Genomic DNA, 20,812 nt, shown 5'->3' with positions numbered 1-20,812 from the left:
GGCTAGGGTCGTCAGTCGCACCACAGGGGGCGGGGCCAGCATTGTGTTTGGAAAACCCTGTCCTATTCAGGACCCAGGTGGACTCCTCCCACCCATCTAGCTGCTGATTTCCCCATTCACCACTGGGTGACTCATCCTGACACTGGGGAATCCCTAGCCCGTCACATGACACGACCAGCCAATCACGCGACAGACACACTGCACACCGAAGTGCCCACTTCTAGAAGTGGCACTTCCACACTAGGTACATGCACGCCGCACACATCATCGCGCAGCATTCACTCCCACGAGTCCGCACATACCAAACTCGGGCCTGCACACCCCACGCATCAGGAACTACTAGGGACACATACATTCCCCATGCATTCCTATGGGAGGGCAGGCCTATCTCACCACATGCACTCAGAGCACGCACGCACTTTACCCTGGGACACAGGGAAAGTGCGCAGAAACCAAACAATCACCACACCAAGTCACCAGTAAAAATCAAAAAAGTTCAGGGGTGAACCTGCCAGAAGGGCCAAGTCCAACACCTGGTAATTATGCACAGGGATTATCTGTTGCAAATTTACTAGGTGTGGAAAACATCCTGGTAAATCTGATTCTGCTGGATCCCACAAAATGTAGAATAGTGTCTCACAGACCTGGAGGTTAGACACAGATTAATATTTACTAAGCCTGAATTTACCTTACATGAAAATAAAATTAGGCGTAATATAACCCTTGGCCTTGGTTATGGAGCTCAAACTCCTCGCGCAGGCAAGCATACAGCTGTAACCAACAAAATTGCTTCAAAATCTGACACCTTTGCCGTGATGTCCTGCTAACGGTTTAGAGGGCTTGAAAGTCCAAAATGCTTCTGAATACCAACTTTTCAGGGTTTCTGGAGCAGCACCACTTGGTCACTTCTGTGACTTCAGGGCCCTGAAAGACAGCTCCTAGGGGCCAGGACTCTCTCCATTAGAGACCATCAGCTGGGTCCAGTCCAGTTCTAGTTGCAGCTGGTCATGAAGGCGCATGAGGAAAAAGGACTGTTGCAGTTGTTGTGTCTCTGTATCCACACAGCAGGTCAACCAGCTGATCCTTTGAGTCACATTTGTTAGTACTGGGTATAAGAGGGAGCACATCAATCTCTTCAGGTCTCCACACATGTCCTGAATAGCATGTCTGTTCTTCCGCAGGTCCTGAGATCGTTCTGCTGAACTATAGGTGAGGTGACGTTATGTGATTTTCACTGGTCAGTGGGTAGGGGAGACTCCTTTGCACTCCCTAACCAATGAGAAAACGTTCCCAGGGACAACCATTCCCACTTTTCCAGCACATCCGGTTTGACTTAAAAAATATTTTGGTGCAAGATTTATGTATTGACAGTTTGAAAAATACATTCCTTTATTTGATACATAAAGGGGGAAGAGGTGGTCATGTGTTGTGACATTCTTTGTTTATTTGTAGTGGATTCATTTATGGTTTTACTGTAAGTTTCAATTTTACAATGACCATGCTCTATGCTTGTATTATTCATTTGTTTGCGTTCCTTTAAGGGGGAAGGTGTGTGGTATCCTGGTTTAGGTGCTATGTATCTTCCCCACAGTTTATATTTTACAATGACCATGCTCTATGCTTGTATTATTCATTTGTTTGCGTTCCTTTAAGGGGGAAGGTGTGTGGTATCCTGGTTTAGGTGCTATGTATCTTCCCCACTTACCTGTCTTGCTGCTCAGCTTGTGTGGATGAATAGTGGAATGTTGGTGTGTGTGATGTAATGATGGAATGTGGAGGATGCCTGGTGGATGGATGTCAGTTGGGAGATTGGGCTGAGCAGCAAGGGAGCTGCTCCTGGTGGGGCTTTCTATATTACTATACTTAAGACCTGATTCTTCTGTGATCCTGTACTAAAGATCTAATAAACCTACTTTAATCATCTCTTTTCATCTACATCGTTAATTATTACACTAACCAATGAGAAAACATTCCCAGGGACAACCATTCCCACTTTTCCAGCTCATCCGGTTTGACTTACTGCAAACTATCCCAAAATTCACCATTCTGAGCTAAATCCAGCATGGTAGAAACTTTCTGCCGCTGAGGGAGTTTGTGTGTCAGTGAGCGGGTATTTAGGGAAATAAGCAGTCCCCACCTTCTCAGCTATACCAAACTGGTTCTTGGACCAGCATTCCCTCCCACAGGGCTGCTGCCAAATTGGCTACAGAGGCCCTATGGAACAAAATGCTTCTTGTCTGGGTACAGTTTTAATACCCCATTAAGGGGAAGTACATGCAGGTCTATCTCTCAGCATGCTAATGCTAATTATCCCACCGGAGGCTTTTGTTGTCAGTGTAGGTACATACCAACATGAAGTTCTTGCATGTACCACATTTAAATACTAGGCACCCTGCCGTGTGGGCTACAAGGCCTACTTGGGGGTGGGTTACTTAATATTTAGTGTTCAATTAAATGTTAATAATTCAATATTTAAAAGTAGGGATATTTTGTAAGGTTAGGCGGCAGCTTTAAAATCTGCAGGAGTCCAGCTGCACAAGCAGGCTTGAAGCCATGTTTTGTCTATCCAGTGGATGGCACGATTAGTCCAAAGGAGACATGTAACTTTGCATTCCATTGGTGTATTTTCCAGCAGCCTGTACTCTGGCCTTACTGTTAAGTTAAATACATCATTTGTAGGGTGTCAGAGCACGTACAAAGGGCCACAAACAGCAGTGACTCATGCACAGTTAAAAAAACAGCCACACCGGTCAGCAAGAGATGAAAATGGCCACACAAAAAGAGGTACTTTCTCACATACATTTGTTCTTTCTCTCTTCAATAGAAGAGTGATCTTAACCATCCCCACTAGGAGACCTCATAGTATTTCGTCTTTGCTTTAACTTCTCTTCTTTTAGGTGCTTCTATTATTCCCCACTTTTACCCTATTGCTACACTCAGCCACTCGTCATATGATGCTTGGGTGCTCCTTCTTCCTACGATATAGGAATGATTGGTGATGTTACTTACAATCATTGACATGGTCAACTGACTTAGAAATTTGTTTCAAAAGTCCTCCCTAATTTCACATATCATGACTTACCCAACATTACTGCCATACTTGTTTAGTGATGTTATAAAAGCTTTCCGTTCTGTATAACAAGAAACTTACAACTAACACAGTAATCTCATTGGTTTCTTTTTCAAAGGCCAGGGACCGTCATCACAAAAGATTCAAAGGCTTCTTCCAAAATATATGTCATCAAATCTGTGAGTATGTCAAGAAAGTGATCAGTGAATGCCATCTGTTTGTTTCATCTGACTCTCAACAAGGAAGGCATCTGCTAAAAACAGAAAAAGAATGTGATTCAATTGGTGTTTACATAAAAAAGCAAATGCATTGTTCATACAAAATCACATATTGACTATTCAAATGCTGCTTTGTTTAAAGAGCAGTGCCATAGAGACAAACGTATTTGTCTACATTTTTGTAGAACCACCATAGATTTGTGCAATGCATGTGTTTCAGGTTGTTTATGAACATAATGCGATCAAATGTTGCTGTCTGATGAGTAAGTGCTAGAGTACAAACTCAGAACTACTAAAAAATAGTAAAGGTATGCATTTTCAGAGTAGACTATTATCACAGACTTTAGTATAAGATCGTAGAAGATGTTTTAATCTATTTATGTATGTGCAGGTGCACTGCAACCCATGACTATCATTTTGATTCGTATTCCCTGCCGCTGGAAGCTGGTATAAATGGACCTCACATACCCTGTAGTTCTATGTAAATCATGTCGTTGTCTACATGCTACAATAAAAACATCATCTTTATTGTATGTACTGCTATGCATAGCTAGATTGAGCCGCATTAAATAGCTGAAACAAAGTCCTGTGGACATCAAGGAGCAGATGAGATTCATTAATTGATAATCTTCACAACTCCAGTGCTTAATTTGAGCCGGTTGTTTCCAATGCTCAGAACCGGCACTGGCACTTAATTGCTGGAATCTGCACTTATGATAGCTGCCACATAGTGTCGCTATTTGTGCAATTTAAAGATGAACAGAAAAACTGTTTGTTAATTCAATATATGAACACCGACCACCCCGCAAGAAAGACCTATTGCATAGGGAATCACAATTGCACCATTGATTATGCTTTTATAAATGCTTGGTACGTTAAGGAAGTAGAAGTATTTGAGGTACTGCAGAGCGAAGGCAGCGACCACTGGCCTCTACAAATATTAATTAAGATAGAACAAGAGTCGGGAAGAGAAAGAGTGGTTCCTTTACAGATAGAACACCCAAGAAGCATAACCGCCCGTATAACTGAGGACAGCCTGAAATTGGTCAATAACCTGATAATTGATTATACGTCTATTGGTAATTTTGAGCAAAGAGATAAAACTCTAACATGGTACGATCAGGTAATTGAGCAGGTGTTAAATTGTTTAAGGATACAAGCAAAATCAGTGCCCCCACCCAAGAAAAAAGAGAGAACGAATGGTTGGTTTAATAATGTGTGTAGAAATTTAAAATTGATGGTACGAAAATGGGAAAGACAGTTAAGAAAAAGGCAGGATAAGGAAACAATGGAGAGCCTCCGAGTGACAAAACTAGTGTATAATAATGAGTTGAGAGAAAGTAAAATAGAATATATGTCCAAAAATTGGCAAACAATGTTAGAAGTGATAAACACAAATAATATAAGATTATTCTGGCGATTGGTAAAAGAGGGAAATGTACAATGGGAAATGCGGTGTTTAGTGGGATGATTGGGTTAACCATCTGAGTAATTTGTATAATGGTAAGAGGATGAAGAAGACCTTGGAAATAAGATCCAATGATGTAGAACAATTAAAGCCATACTTCTCTATTCAAAATATAAAAGAAACCATCCAATCTTTAAAACTAACTAAAGCCGCAGGGCCAGATAACCTGCCAGCCATTATATTAAAAAATAATACTGACTGGTGGTCAAGTTTTCTAAATGTGACCTTCCAAAATATTTTAACGTCTGGTATTTTCCCAGAAAGTTGGAAGAGGCCATTGTCAGAACAATATATAAAAAGGAGGACACTACACTGCCCCAGAACTATCGCCTTATAAGCCTGCTGGATGTGGGGGAGAAAGTATTCTCTAAGATATTGTTAGGCGTTTTGAAGTCCTGGGCAGAACAGTACATTTGGATATCAAAAGAGCAAGGTGGGTTCAAAGAGGGCCACTCAACTATAGACCACTGCCTTAGTTTATGGGCAATGGCAAAAAAGGCAATGGAAGTGCGAGGCAATCTGTTCTGCTGTTTTGTTGATTTCCGAGCCGCTTTCGACTCAGTAGACCGCAGTCTACTGTGAATTATGTTAGCAAAGCTCGGAATCAACAAGACTGTACTTTCATTAATTTAGGAAATGCATTCACTGAATTGGGCCAGGGTAATTTTGGATACAGTTGGAACTTTATCTAAGAAAATTCAGATAAAGAATGGACTACGTCAGGACTGTGTATTGGCCCCACTGTTATTCTCCTTGTTCCTTTCTAATTTACCAAATATACTGAGTAAGGCTGGTGGATTAAGCCCTAAGATGGGGTGGGGGGCATATATCATGTCTGCTATACGCTGACGATTTAGTGATAACGTGACATGTCAGAGTTGGGTTTGCAAAAAAACTGGACACTTTTAATGATTATTGTCTAAAAAACGCCTCACGGTTAATTTAGAAAAGACTAAAATGATGGTGCTGGGTAAAAGAAAGAGCTCTTTTTACTGGAAACTGGGAGAGATCAGAGGCGAAGAAGTGGACAAATATAAATATTTGGGTATGTGGTTCGACAGCAAGTTAAATTGGAGGGATCACATACATTCATTAAAATCAAAGGCACTCTCTTTAGTATGGGGCCTTAAACAATTTAAGCAGAAGTATGGAGGCCCTTCCCGGCAGCCAATTCTTTCAGCTTTTAATGCAATGGTCTGCCCACAATCCCAATATGGTGTAGAGGTTTTATTCTTAGGTGGCAAATTGGATTGGAATTTAGAGGAGGGTAAAGGCATAACACAGCTCCTTGCTCACCCTCCGTCAACTATGATACAGGTTGTAAGAGTGGAATGCCAACTTAAAACCTAGAATTTTCAGGGAATGCAAGCATCATTGTGCTCCTTGCAGAGATTGAATGGAGAAGGGCCCCCAAGATATCAAACCTTTGTAAAAGATAAATAGAGGAAAGTGAACTTAACTGGGCGTCCCAAGCTAGACATAAGTTAGATAAGTTATGCGCTAGGCTTTCCTTAGATCAATGGAAATCAGGGCAGCAGATTCCCAAGCAGGTGCTACGTGATAATATCAACACTATGGCCCGAGAAGAAGATTTATGTTGCCGGGGGAGCAAATTGTCCATCCAGTTCTTGGTAAACAGATGGACTAACGACCAGATGTTCCCCTATATTGAGGCCATGCCAAACTCGAAGCTTAGAAATACAGTATTGAAATTTAGAGTTGGCTTGAACTCATGTAACGCTGATTGGAAGATGAAATCTGCAATGACGAACGAACAGGGTCTGTGCACATGTGGATTACAAGTAAAATGCAGTGGCCCACATATTTTGCTGGATTGTTTGTGGTTTCTGGAAGAACGGAAATTATTTTTAAAACCTATTTTTATTGCCTATAAAACTGATAGTAGGGAGCAAGCACTTAGCCTATTGATAAATATGAGATTTTTAAATGTGACATGTGCAATAGGAAGATTTTGAATTGCAATACAGGAGTCGTTGAATGAATTGATAATATAATCTGAAATGGGTTTGGGGTAGAAATACGACTTTACCCATGACCTGAGAATATTTTTAATTATTGGAAGTCTGTATGTATGTAGAAATGTATATTTAGGTGCCGATTACGATCCGGTAAAAAAATTCCCCGTACGACTCGTATCCGGTCTTTTTACCGTACGAATCGTACAAGTGCCGTACAAACTGCCAACTACGATTCGCATGGGAAAAAGTCCATACGAATCGCATTGGGAATTATTCCCCACACGTCCCCGGGTCGGAAATTGTGTCCGACACGTCCTCGGACGATTTACCGTACAAATGTGAAAAGTGAAGTCCGACCGCGGAATTACGATCCATCCCGTGCATCCGATGTTACAACCGTATGGAAAAAACACCGTCCGCACCGAACTCCCATAGCAACCATGGAGACATGTGCCCGCATACGCGCTGACCCCCCCAGCCCCCGTATGTACGCGCCGACCCCCCCCAGCCCCCGTATGTACGCGCCGACCCCCCCCAGCCCCCGTATGTACGCGCCAACCCCCCCCAGCCCCCGTACGTAGGTGTATGTACACCCGTGTACGTTCGAGTCGTACCCCCACCCATGTATGTACACCCGTGTACGTGTCGTACCCCCCCGTGTATGTACACCCGTGTACGTGTCGTACCCCCCATGTATGTACAGCCGTGTACGTGTCGTACCCCCCGTGTATGTACACCCGTGTACGTGTCGTACCCCCCGTGTATGTACACCCGTGTACGTTCGAGTCGTACCCCCACCCGTGTATGTACACCCGTGTATGTGTCGTACCCCCCGTGTATGTACACCCGTGTACGTGTCGTACCCCCCATGTATGTACACCCGTGTACGTTCGAGTCGTACCCCCACCGGTGTATGTACACCCGTGTACGTGTCGTACCCCCTGTGTATGTACACCAGTGTACGTTCGAGTCGTACCCCCGCGCTGGGGGTACGCACCATACATACACGGGTGGGGGTACGACTCGAACGTACACGGGTGTACATACACGGGGGGTTCGACATGTACGTACGGGGGCTGGGGGGGGTCGGCACATACATACGGGGGCTGGGGGGGTCGGCACGTACGTACGGGGGCTGGGGGGGGTCGGCGCATACATACGGGGGCTGGGGGGGGGTACGACGTGTACCGGGCCACCTACTCTGGTCGTTTCGCGCCGTACTTCGCTTTTCCGGCACTTTTTGGGTGCCGTGAAAATATCGCCATCCGGACTGCTGTCGGTTCGAATCGTACTTCCTGGGTCGTGAAACGCTGCCTGAAAGCGTCCCGACGTCACATCGCAGCATTCCCGGATCACATTCGTACGTATATTTTCGTCGGTCGGTGTTTTTTACGATTCGTACGGAAATGGTGTTTCCGTGCGAATCGTAATTCCATGTTTGTAAAGTTTTCCGACCGGGTACGAGTCGGACGGAGAAAACTCTCCGACCGACGGTTCGTACCCGGCTTTTACCGGATCGTAATCGGCACCTTAATGTACATGTGACCCTTTTCCTATTCAGCGATGAATTAAGAGCTTTTTTATAGAGTTGCAAAGCTTTCATTGTATATTGTATTAGGATTTTATTGAGTTTTATACAGTTTCTATGGTTGCACTCTGTGCAAAATTCGTTTTTTAACTGTGCGCTGCATTGTGGCATTTTGTTTATGGCTATATTTGCTGAATAAAACTATATATTAAAAACAACAATTCAATATACATTAAAAACAACTAATACCTACCACCCAAGCCATTCTTAAAGCTTTGGCGGCCTCAAACAGTCTGAATTGTCACACTTGTAGCAGTGTGATGGTTAGTAAGTGTGTAAGTACAGTGGCATTGTGTGGTGCTAACTGCCGGGGCCTCCTGACGAGGGCCCCAGCACTTCTTTTTTTGCAATTAAGCACTGCACAACTCAAACACACTTTATTATATTGTTGAAATTTGTGACCTAGGGTGCAGTCACAGAAGTGCTGCTCTACAACAGATTCGAGAAATACACATTTTTACCACTAATTGATGAATGTAATTGTTGTTTTTTTTGTTGTGCGAGTGAGTTCATGGACAGATGGTTGTATGAAAGGGTGGGAACAGAGCCTAAAGTGAAGAATATGTATGTGCATGAATGGGTGAATAAGTAAGCTGATAAGTGATTAGGGGCCAGATGTATCTCTGTCTATGGAAAAATGTGTTCATACATCTGGCCCTAGGTGAATAGTTAGATGGGACTTGTTATAATTGTTTTAGAGGTTCAAGAGGTAAAATAATGTTCATATTTACTTGTGTATGTCAGTACAAGTTAGATTATGCTCCGCCCTAGAATTGCCACCATTATTTCCGGGGCAGCATGTTCCAGAAGTCATTACCACCATGCAAATTAATGCCAGTGGAAAAACAAAAGCATGCAAAAATAAAAAAAATGATGCAAGGAATAGCTGACTTAATCAACGTCTAGTGCTAGAATTATAAAAGAGCTAGGCCCAATAAATCAAGGGAGCCTGAACTATGACAGTAACTACCACCAATAGGACATGGCCAGCATTAGGTAGAGGTGGGTACCCCATGCAATGGATACCCATAAAATTCCAAGAATTTCCATGTTTTTTTTTCTTTTCCAGAGACAGCATTACACAAGGGGTGAACATCTTCATTCCAATAATGCCCATAATATGCAATAAATGAATACAAGTATTGTACCAATTGGAGAACCATCGTAAAATCAATGCCCACATTATGCTAAGAATAATCATTATGATGCTAGTCCTAATATTATTTCAGAAATTGGTGCCATCATTCTTTCGGTGTCGCCTGAATGCCAGGAATTACCACCTTAATGCCAGGGTCTGCATTGAGCTAGGGTGGCCAGGCCACCATCATGCATTGGCCACCATCATCATGCCAGGAAATAACACCATTATGCCAAGAATTATAATAATAATCACAATGTACGATCATGCGATGGTGGTTCACAGTAGGCAGATATTGGCCATTAATATGTCAGGTCTACAATTATGTTGGATGGGCATCACATTTACCATGCATGCCCATACTATGCCAAGAAGTACCTCCATTATACAATGAACTATCACCATTATGCCAGTTGTGGGTGCCATAACATCATTGGGAGTCCGATTATGCAAGAGAGGTCACCAGGTGGCATGCATATTCTGATGTATATGTCAGATCATTGCCAGCTGGGATACTGCAAGGCTGAGCAATGCAGACAGCAGGCACTCGGTTTCTCTAACTCTCACCTATTCACAAATCTCTCTCACACACTCACAAGCACACATGCATACAAACCCACAGAGCAATGCTGTACTGTGATCCTTACAACCTCCCCTACCACTACTTCATCAGGAGTTCTATGGCAGGTGTGAATGCATTTTCATGTTCTTGCTGCTCATCACCAGTCCTTAGTTAATGGCAGTGATAGAAGGTGAAGTAGTGGCGGATGAGACAGGTATCTGTCACCTGGCACTAGTAGAGAGAGAACCACGCTGAAGCAATGTGGGGATTGAATCAGAGTTCAGTAAGACTAAGGTAACTTCAGCAAATCATCTACTCGCTTGATACAATCCTGTTAACTCATTTCTGGAGCAGAAAAAATCTAGGTTGCACGTATAAATTTTTTTTAAGGTTTTTTATAGCGCTAGCTAAACCCAAAGATATCAAAGCGCTTTAGTTAAAATGCAAGCTCGTCTGATTGAAGTACATAAATATATACAGACAAAGAAAATCGTTACGCAGTCAATGTAGTTACAATATGCAGACATCAGAACAGCATAAGTTAATGGAGTAAATTACATAGTAGACAGCTGAAACAATCAATCGGCCGCCACAATGGGTCCAGTCGGTTTGGGTGCGAGCCTTCAGAACATTGCTCAGTTTGTGTGTGTTGAAGTATTTGTTGAGCAGTAGGTATTTAAGGTCCTGTTTGAAGCAGAAAAAGGAGGGGTTGCAGCGGGGGTCTCTAGGGAGTGAGTTCCAGATCTTAGGAGCATTTCCAGAGAATGAGCATGTCTGGGGGTATTTCTTTTTGGGAAGTAAATTTTCAGTTTCGGAGGTATGAGAAGAAGTGCTTTCGAAAGTTGGTATCTAGATAATTGGGGTATGCTCATGAAGGGCTTTTTGGGTGAGGCAAACAGTCTTTTGGATAAATCTTCTTTCAATGGGAAGCCAATTGAGGTTCTTGAGGGCCGGTAATATGTGTTCAAACCATTTAAAACCTGTCAGGAGCCAGGCAGCCGTGTTGAGAACTGTGCTTATGGGGCACAGTGATTTTTCTGAGTTTCTCTGCAGATGGCGTTTTGAGAGGACTAGAGATTGCACTACTGACTTGAATTCATCAGTGGGAATGAACGGTTTGCTTTTCTTGAGATGTTTTAGTGTGTAAAGGGCTCCTTCGGCTGAGTTGTTGATGTGGTCCTTCGTTGATATGTTTATGTCCAGGGTGATGCCCAAGGACTTTAAGGAGTTGGATAGTGTGAAAGAACAATTTAGGGCATCCTAATCCTTGAGCCAATCTTGGATTGGTAGAGGGTTGTTTTTAGGTGAGAAAAGTGGAAGTTGAGTTTTGTTGGAGTTTAACTTTGTGTCATATTTATTTATTTGAGAAAAAGAAATTCACACTACATAGAAACAAGGAAATGTATACAATATTCTAAAATAACTTGTGTTCATACTAAATAACAGTAAATCATATAAGGAGTTTAAATTTAAGTAGTTGGTGTTAAGGCAAGTATGAACCTTGATACTTGTCATCTGAGGGTGCCATTATAGATGTTACAAAGGCTTTGTCAGAGTCCTTTCCTACTCTAATTCATAGCTCCAATCAACACACATGCAAAGTTAGAAACCTTAGGGGAAAAGAAAACGTATCTCCTTCTTTGCACCTGCCTCAAAGAAGCATATGTTTTTGCTAAATGCCCTGTCTACAGATGTTAAAAAATAGTGCTTTGCATCAAAACCATGGGTGGTTGAGTTGGTACCTGGGCTTTGTTTCAAAACATGGGTGGTTGAGTAGGAATACCCATGACCCCCTGTGCCCCCACAGCCGGTCGCTCCCACTCCACTGCTCTGCCGCCTACCTGCCTGCCGCTGCCTAGCACCTAGCGCTGCCTACCGCTGCCTAGCGCCTAGCGCTGCCTACCGCTGCCTAGCGCCTAGCGCTGGCTGGAGACCACCACTCACCTCCTCCACGCCGCCGCCTTCAGCCTGCTGCCTGCGACCTCGCAGGTACCGCCTGCCGCTCTCTGCCTGCCGCAGCTTCCCCTTCACGCCCGCTGACCACCGCCGCTGACCAGGTCACGCCCCCTCCGCTTTTCCCGCCGCCGCTGCCCCGGTCTCCTCCTTCCTGCTCCCGCCTGCAGTCCCGCCTCTCCGCCCTGCCCATTGGCCACCCCGCTCCCGCCTCCTGACTGACCCTCCCTCCCGGCTCCTTATTTAAGGGGACCGTGGCGGGCTGGTCAGTGTGACCCCCTGTGCCCCCACAGCCGGTCGCTCCCACTCCACTGCTCTGCCGCCTACCTGCCTGCCGCTGCCTAGCACCTAGCGCTGCCTACCGCTGCCTAGCGCCTAGCGCTGCCTACCGCTGCCTAGCGCCTAGCGCTGGCTGGAGACCACCACTCACCTCCTCCACGCCGCCGCCTTCAGCCTGCTGCCTGCGACCTCGCAGGTACCGCCTGCCGCTCTCTGCCTGCCGCAGCTTCCCCTTCACGCCCGCTGACCACCGCCGCTGACCAGGTCACGCCCCCTCCGCTTTTCCCGCCACCGCTGCCCCGGTCTCCTCCTTCCTGCTCCCGCCTGCAGTACCGCCTCCCCGCCCTGCCCATTGGCCAACCCGCTCCCGCCTCCTGACTGACCCTCCCTCCCGGCTCCTTATTTAAGGGGACCGTGGTGGGCTGGTCAGTGTGACCCCCTGTGCCCCCACAGCCGGTCGCTCCCACTCCACTGCTCTGCCGCCTACCTGCCTGCCACTGCCTAGCACCTAGCGCTGCCTAGCGCTGCCTAGCGCCTAGCGCTGCCTACCGCTGCCTAGCGCCTAGCGCTGGCTGGAGACCACCACTCACCTCCTCCACGCCGCCGCCTTCAGCCTGCTGCCTGCGACCTCGCAGGTACCGCCTGCCGCTCTCTGCCTGCCGCAGCTTCCCCTTCACGCCCGCTGACCACCGCCGCTGACCAGGTCACGCCCCCTCCACTTTTCCCGCCGCCGCTGCCCCGGTCTCCTCCTTCCTGCTCCCGCCTGCAGTCCCGCCTCCCCGCCCTGCCCATTGGCCACCCCGCTCCCGCCTCCTGACTGACCCTCCCTCCCGGCTCCTTATTTATGACGCCCCCTGAGCGACCGCGCAGCGGACGCGCGCAGCGGGATCGCCGATTGAGCGCCGAAGGTGCACCAAAGGTAAGCCCGTCCGCGCCCGTCCGTGCCTGGACCGCGCCCAGCGCCAGACCCCCTGGCCCCTGCGCCCGCCGGTCCCCCCGCAGGACCTACAACTTCGCCGCACTCATCGCACTCAAGACCGCCCGAGCACCCGGATGCTACCGAGCATCCCCGCGCCGCACCCACGGACCCTTCGTCTGCAGATCCTGCAACTTCTCCTGCCTCCGAACATGCACCGCACCCACCAGGACTGGAAGCAACAACCACCTCAAGTGCATCATGCTCAACACCCGCTCCGTCCACCGCCACGCCGTTGAACTCTGGAACCTCCTCGACACCGCATCTCCAGACGTCGCCTTCCTCACAGAAACCTGGATGAACGCCTCCTCAGCCCCCGACGTCGCCATTGCCATCCCGGACGGCTACAAGATCATCAGGAAGGACCGCATCAACCAGATCGGAGGAGGCATCGCCATCGTACACAAGAGCACCGTTCGCATCTCGACTGACTCCATCGACACATTCAGCGCCGCCGAACACCTCCACTTCCAGATCCACACCGACCCCAAGACGACCCTCAGAGGCACCCTCATCTACAGACCCCCGGGACCGCGCCCACAGTTCTGCGACGACATCACGGACTTCATCAGCCCATACGCCCTCCCCTCCACCGACTACATCCTCCTCGGGGACCTCAACTTCCACCTGGAGAACAACAACGACCGCAACACCACCGCCCTGCTGGACAACCTCGCCAACCTCGGACTCAAGCAGCTGGTCAACACAGCCACCCACTACGCCGGCCACACGCTCGACCCTATCTTCTCCTCCAGCATGCACGTCTCCTTCAGCCACTCCACCGGACTCCACTGGACCGACCACAGCTGCGTCCACTTCAGCTTCGCAAAGAAGACGGTCCACCACCACCCGAAGCAGGTTCCTCACAGGAACTGGAGCAAGATCACCACCGAACAACTCACCACCTCCCTCAGCCGGAACCCACCCGTCAGGACAACGGACCCCAACACAGCAGCCCGCAACCTCACGCAGTGGCTGACCACAAGTGCTGACGCCCTCGCCCCACTGAAGCACCCAATCACCAGGCCCAGAAGCAAGAAGGCTCCCTGGTTCACCGACGAACTCAAGGACTCCAAGAAAGCCTGCCGCACCCTCGAGAAGACCTGGCTCCTCGACAAGACCGCCGACAACATGACCGCCCTCAAACTCGCCACCCGCAGACATCACCAGCTCATCCGCACCACAAAGAAGAAATCTCTGAAGGAACGACTGGACAAGAACGCCCATGACAGCAAGGAGCTCTTCCACATCGTCAAGGAATTCTCCAACCCCAGCACAGGCAACAACGACATCACCCCCTCACAGGACCTCTGCGACTCCCTCGCCTCGTACTTCCACCGCAAGATCGCCGACATCCATAACAGCTTCGGCACTCAACCCACGCACCCGTCGATCAAACCCACGCACCCAGCTGCCATCCTCCAGACATGGACCGAGGTTACCACCGTAGACACGACAAGCACGATGAACACCATCCACTCCGGATCTCCGACCGACCCGTGTCCCCACCACGTCTTCAACAAAGCGGCCCCAACCATCGTACCCCACCTCCGAGACATCATCAACACCTCCTTCAACACAGCCACCTTCCCGGAAAGCTGGAAGCACGCCGAGCTCAGCGCACTACTGAAGAAACCAACAGCGGACCCGGCCGAACTCAAGAATTTCCGCCCCATCTCGCTCCTTCCCTTCCCGGCCAAAGTCATCGAAAAGGTCGTCAACAAGCAACTGGCCGCCTTCCTCGAGACGAACGGTTCCCTCGACCCATCGCAGTCTGGATTCAGAGCCAATCACAGCACCGAAACCGCCCTCATCGCAGCCACTGATGACATCCGAGCCCTGCTCGACAACGGTGAAACAGCGGCACTCATCCTCCTAGACCTCTCCGCTGCATTCGACACTGTATGCCACCGCACCCTAGTCCAACGCCTCAACGACACCGGCATCCAAGGGAAGGCCCTGGACTGGATCACTTCATACCTCTCCGGAAGGACACAGAGAGTACGCCTCCCGCCGTTCCGCTCGGAGGCCACCACAGTCATCTGCGGGGTCCCGCAAGGCTCATCGCTCAGCCCCACTCTCTTCAACATCTACATGAAACCCCTCGCTGCCATCGCTCGCAATCACAACCTGAACATCATCTCCTATGCCGATGACACTCAGCTGATCCTCTCCCTCACCAAAGACCCCGACACCGCCAAGGCGAACCTCCACGAAGGGATGAAAGACGTCGCCGATTGGATGAACAACAGCCGCCTTAAGCTGAACACGGACAAGACGGAAGTCCTCATCCTGGGACAATCGCCCGCCGCATGGGACGACTCCTGGTGGCCGCCAGCCCTAGGCACCGCACCCAAGCCAACAGACCACGCACGCAACTTGGGCATCATCCTGGACTCTTCCCTATCAATGACCAGACAAGTCAACGCAGTCTCCTCATCTTGCTTCCACACACTCCGCATGCTCCGCAAGATCTTCCAATGGATTCCGACAGAGACAAGGAAGACGGTCACCCAGGCCCTCATCACCAGCAGACTGGACTATGGAAACACCCTCTACGCCGGAACCACAGCCAAGCTTCAGAAGAAACTCCAGCGCATCCAGAACGCCTCCGCCCGAATCATCCTGGACGTCCCCCGACGCAGCCACATCTCGAGCCACCTGAGAGACCTACACTGGCTCCCTGTCAACAAGAGGATCACGTTCAGACTCCTCACCCACGCACACAAATCCCTCCACGACCAGGGCCCAAGGTACCTCAATGACCAACTGACCTTCTACGCGCCCACCCGCCAGCTACGTTCAACGAACCTCGCCCTCGCCGTCGTGCCGCGCATTCGGAAAGCCACCGCCGGAGGAAGATCCTTCTCCTACCTTGCGGCCAAGACATGGAACTCCCTGCCCACCCACCTGCGGCTGACCCAGGACCACCTCGCCTTCAGGAAACAGCTCAAGACCTGGCTGTTCGAGCAGTAGCAGACACCCTTCCCCAAGCGCCTTGAGACCCTTCTGGGTGAGTAGTGCGCGATACAAATGACATGATTGATTGATTGATGTATCACTCATGAGACGCTTTATACTTTTACGCGACTTACCATCCTAAAACTGAGTAAATTCTAAATGTAAACACTTTGAATTGGTTTGCGTCACTCTGGGTGACTTTGCACCGTTACACATGTCTTCAACTTTACACAGCTATAAAGCATGTCCCTTCCTAAAGTTATCATCTTCAGCATGCTAGATTATATAATAAATCCCCCCTAAAGAAAGTGGTTCCCAACTCCAAAATGTTTGTCAATGAATTTATTTTCTAAAAAAATATTTGTTATTTTTTTTGCATGCATTGCTGTGCAGCTTACCAGTAGAAAACACTATCAGCTAACAGACAGGGAGACAAGATAGTAATGTCAACAATTGTGTTTTTTTTTATCATGACTCTGTCTGTTAGCTGATATTGCTTCAGACAGAGAGTCACGATAAGAATGGCAATAATAATATAATTCCTCTCTGTCTTTCAGATGATATCGTTTTCCAAGTTCACAATAAAAAATAAACTTTCATAAATGATACAGATAAGCTACTTGCAAATTTTACATCACTTGCACCCACACAAAACCCTTGACAGGCAAGATACCAGAAAGCTTCAGCCGTGTGTGAAAAACACAGCTTACCATGTCAGGCTCACTCAAGCTTGAGACCCATGAACAGGAAAAAAAACTGTATTAACAGAACCAGTAAGGTGCATTTATTGTTGTGATATGACGTTCACAACACAAAAGAGTCCCTAAACTTTTGACATCCTGTATCAAGAGAGCCTATATTTGTTTGATTAAAAGGGAGAGGGACTGTGCAGGAATTACTAGAGAAGAGCAAAGCACAACAAAAGCAATACGGTGATTTTCTTCAACTTGCTGATGTTGCGCCTATATTAATTCATAAACTCCAAAAAATATATATAGATGTCTTATCTAATGGAAAGTTGCCTATTTTTGCATTTTCAAATAATACCCTACATTATGTTTCTTTCAGGGAGCTGTACGTGTCCTTAAAGCAATGACACCATCGAAACCGAAACTGACATTTAAATCCTTAAAGTTCTGTAAGTTTTGTTTAATTAGGCATGCTTTGTGGGCTTTATATGAGAAATGAAAATAGTAAAAATTACTTATACAACCAGTGGTAAAGAGAAGGAAATATAATGGAGATAATGAATTGAAAAAGTTTAAAATCGGCTCCCTCTTGCACACCTAAGCACTGTTGTCCATGCATGAGGTAATTCTTGTTTGAATTTCAAGAAAACCTCAGTGGAAGGTGCTGCCCAAAACTTGATTATCACACTAGAAGCTGCAGCCAAACTCGAATCTTCCACGGGAATTTGTAGGGCCTGATTAAGGGTTTGGCAAATGGTATTCCATCCACATTGTGGCAGAGGTAAGGATACTGGAAAGCCTGAGGAAACACCAGCAGACAGCACCCATCTCAACTTGAACCCCCAGCCAGTTCTGAGCAGAAGCTGTGGCTGACATCAGCAGGGTGGACAACTGGGATATTAACTCCAAGTTTCTTGTTGGAGGGAGGAAGGTTTGTCAAAAGTCAGTGCAAAACACTTCCCAAATGTACTGAAGGTCCCGTGAAGATACAAGATGTGATTTTGCCAGCTGTATGAGGAACCCCTGGGAGTGAAGATTCTTGCAAACCTACTGAACATCCTCACACTAGTGGGCAAAAGAAGATACACAGAAAAACAAATCATCCAGATTCAGATATGAAGACCCCTGAATGCCCTTTAAATAAAGCAGATCCATCAAAAGGTTTCAAGAGTTTCATGAATTATCTGAGAACAGATGCCAGGCCTAATAGAAGTACCTGGAGTTGGACGTGTTTATAGAATCGAGGGAGGATGGATGAAAGGAAATATGCAGATAAGCATCATAAATTCTAGAGATGCCAGAAAATGTCCTGGCAAAATGAAGGGTAGAATGGGCTGAAGAATATCATTTCTGAATGACAGACGAGACAGGAAGGAACTGATCAACTTCATGTGTATGCTGTGTCTTACATCTCCTTGTCCTTAACATGTCCTTAAAGTGAAATACCAGCAAACTTTATTTTCACTGTAGTAAAGCTGGCTGCTTCCACAGGGAAACACTGGACTACATTGTTACATTTTATAAATGCTTATGTTGCTGCTAAAAGATAATTCAGGGGCTCATTTATATAGTTATTCAAAAGCCAATCGAATAGTAAAATCCAATTTTGTCTGTTAAGCAAAAGGTGCTTTTGAAAAGTTACAATTTCCCTATCTAAAACCTCTAAAGCCTTTCTGTGCTTTCCAACTATCACCTGGCAGCTGAGGACTCCCATGTAGTGAGATGTGTATAGATCCCAGACAGTATAGAAGAGGCTCTGGGAGTGGGGAGGGAGTTTCCCTCCTTTACAGGATGTCCTTGGGACTGTGACCAGTGACTTGATTGACTTCAAAAGTGCATTCCTTGTCACAGGTACATGTAGCTAACACCTGGGCCTGCCCCTTTGTTAGACCTGACATCCTCACTGTGGTATTCCCTTAACCTTTCGCTTTCACTCCCTTATTTTGCTGAACTCGTTTTTGTTGGCATTAACACTCTGTGCTCTTTAACCCTGCTAACCAGTGCTAAAGTGCTTGTGTTGTCTCCTTAATACAGGGTATAATTGGCCAACACCTAATTGGCACATTTTGTTTACTTGTAAGCCCCTTACTAAATGGTGCTTCCTGTATTCAGGACCTGTATATGAAATTCTTCTAGTAGGCAGCAGCACTCCTTGTGCCATGCACTGAAGTAGTACTGCAAAACATCTCAGGCCTGCCACTGCAGCCTGTAGTGCCTCTTTAAACTGCCATGTCCATTTGGCAAAATACACATTTTCCCAGACCTAAACCTTCATTTTTAGAGGTCGCCCCTAAGGTAGGCCCTAAAGGCTCATAGGGCAGGGTAAAGGGTATTTAATAGTGGGACATGTGTGTTTAAGTTTTACATGTCCTGGCAGTGAAAAACTCCTAAAGTTGTATTACATAGTTGAGGTGGGCCTGGGATAATCTTCGACGTAGAGCTCATGCACCCATACTATACGCCCCTTCGATCATTCTGGCCAAAAATCCACAACTGCCCCCATTGGAGTACCAGGGCACCATAAGAGGTTAGGCATATATCGCGAGGAGGAATTTCTTGAACTCCCAACGCCGGCTGACACACCTCCTCCCTCATTCTCCGACATCCTGCTCTATCATCGTATTCGTGCAACCTGTCGCAGGATGCATAATTCATTCGCAGACTCACCGCCTCCATTAAAGGCACTCAAAAATATCATTACCACCCCCTCAGCAAAAAAGCTTATAACTAGTCTTTACACCTCCATGCAAACACATCATCCAGTGACAACTTGGAAATATAGGGAGCAATGGAACACTGAGTTGAATCCACACGTCACGGAGGAAGAATGGAAATTCTGCTGTGCACAGTTGGAGCAATTATCCCCAAACTATAAACTCAGGCTTAAATTCCTTAACCAATACTATAGAACATCAACGCAATTATTTCGCATGGGACTCAGACCTAATGCTGAGTGTTGGAAATGCCACACAGATCAGGCTACCTTCCTAAATATGACCTAGAGCTGCCCGTAGATAGCAGCGTACTGGCCTGCCATATTTAACACCATAAGTGATATACTCATGATACCTATTCAACCTACGGCAATAGTTGGGATACTAGGCTATGTAAAGGAGACCCCTGTAGGTGTGCGTAGGTTGCTAGCTACGTTACTCTTCCTGGCTAAATGTAGGATCGCCATGACATGGGGCAGGCCGTGCCCTCCCTTACTGAAGGATTGGATCACTGATGCCACATTTTGCCAAGAGCAACTTGCAACCTTTTGGGAGTTAATGACTATTGCCTTCAGGCCAAAAGACATTTGGAGTCCTTTGTGAATTGGTTGCGAATAACGAATACTGCTACACCGGACAGTGTGGAGACAGAAGCGAATATGTAATAAGCCCTTTATTTGCTAGTGACTGTGTACTGTGCTCTTCCATTGATGCTATCTGTTTGCTAGTGCCTTGTATAAGCTATATGTCTGGTTAACATGAAATGTAAACACTATACTTGATGAGTGATGATTGTGTTACACTCACTATTGTATCAACTGTTCATAATGCGCCTATATCTACTTTATATTTTGCATTACATGCTTTTCCTGTACTGCCAATATAAAACAAGTTAAAAAAAAAGATTTATTACACTGTTGTATGTAAAACTGGGTTATCTTATTAATACGTGCTAACTCCAGATTGGGAGAAGATAAAGATAGTATCTTCACTCTCAAATAACTTGTAATTTAAAAAACCCTTTAATGGTAAAGCCGGATTTAAAGTTAAAATTCTGAAAATGCCACATTTAGAAAGTTGGCATTTTTTTGTTATTTAAGCCCACTGTACGTGCCTATCTGTCAGTGTCCCGGGCCACCTGACTGAATGGCTCTCCTGTTGGGGTTTGTGTATTGCTTTCAGACAATGAGACAAAGGAAACCTAGGTGTGAGGGGAG

The 20,812-nt window shown here is 46.7% G+C and overlaps 1 protein-coding gene across 1 annotated transcript in view; it reads left to right on the top strand.

Moving 5' to 3' along the window:
* LOC146805830 (uncharacterized) overlaps positions 1–20,812 on the top strand; it is a 497,986-nt gene that overhangs the window by 388,909 nt on the left and 88,265 nt on the right. Inside the window, exons 10-11 of the mRNA XM_085623825.1 lie at positions 3,189–3,249; positions 17,261–17,330. Coding sequence (XP_085479951.1) covers positions 3,189–3,249; positions 17,261–17,330 — 131 coding nt within the window. The remainder of the gene's footprint in view (positions 1–3,188; positions 3,250–17,260; positions 17,331–20,812) is intronic.

This window comes from Triturus cristatus, chromosome 8 (assembly GCF_964204655.1).
Source record: "Triturus cristatus chromosome 8, aTriCri1.1, whole genome shotgun sequence".
Taxonomy (NCBI): Eukaryota; Metazoa; Chordata; class Amphibia; order Caudata; family Salamandridae; genus Triturus; species Triturus cristatus.
The sequence above is the reverse complement of the archived record's forward strand: the minus strand, read 5'-3'. Positions and strand labels throughout refer to the sequence as shown.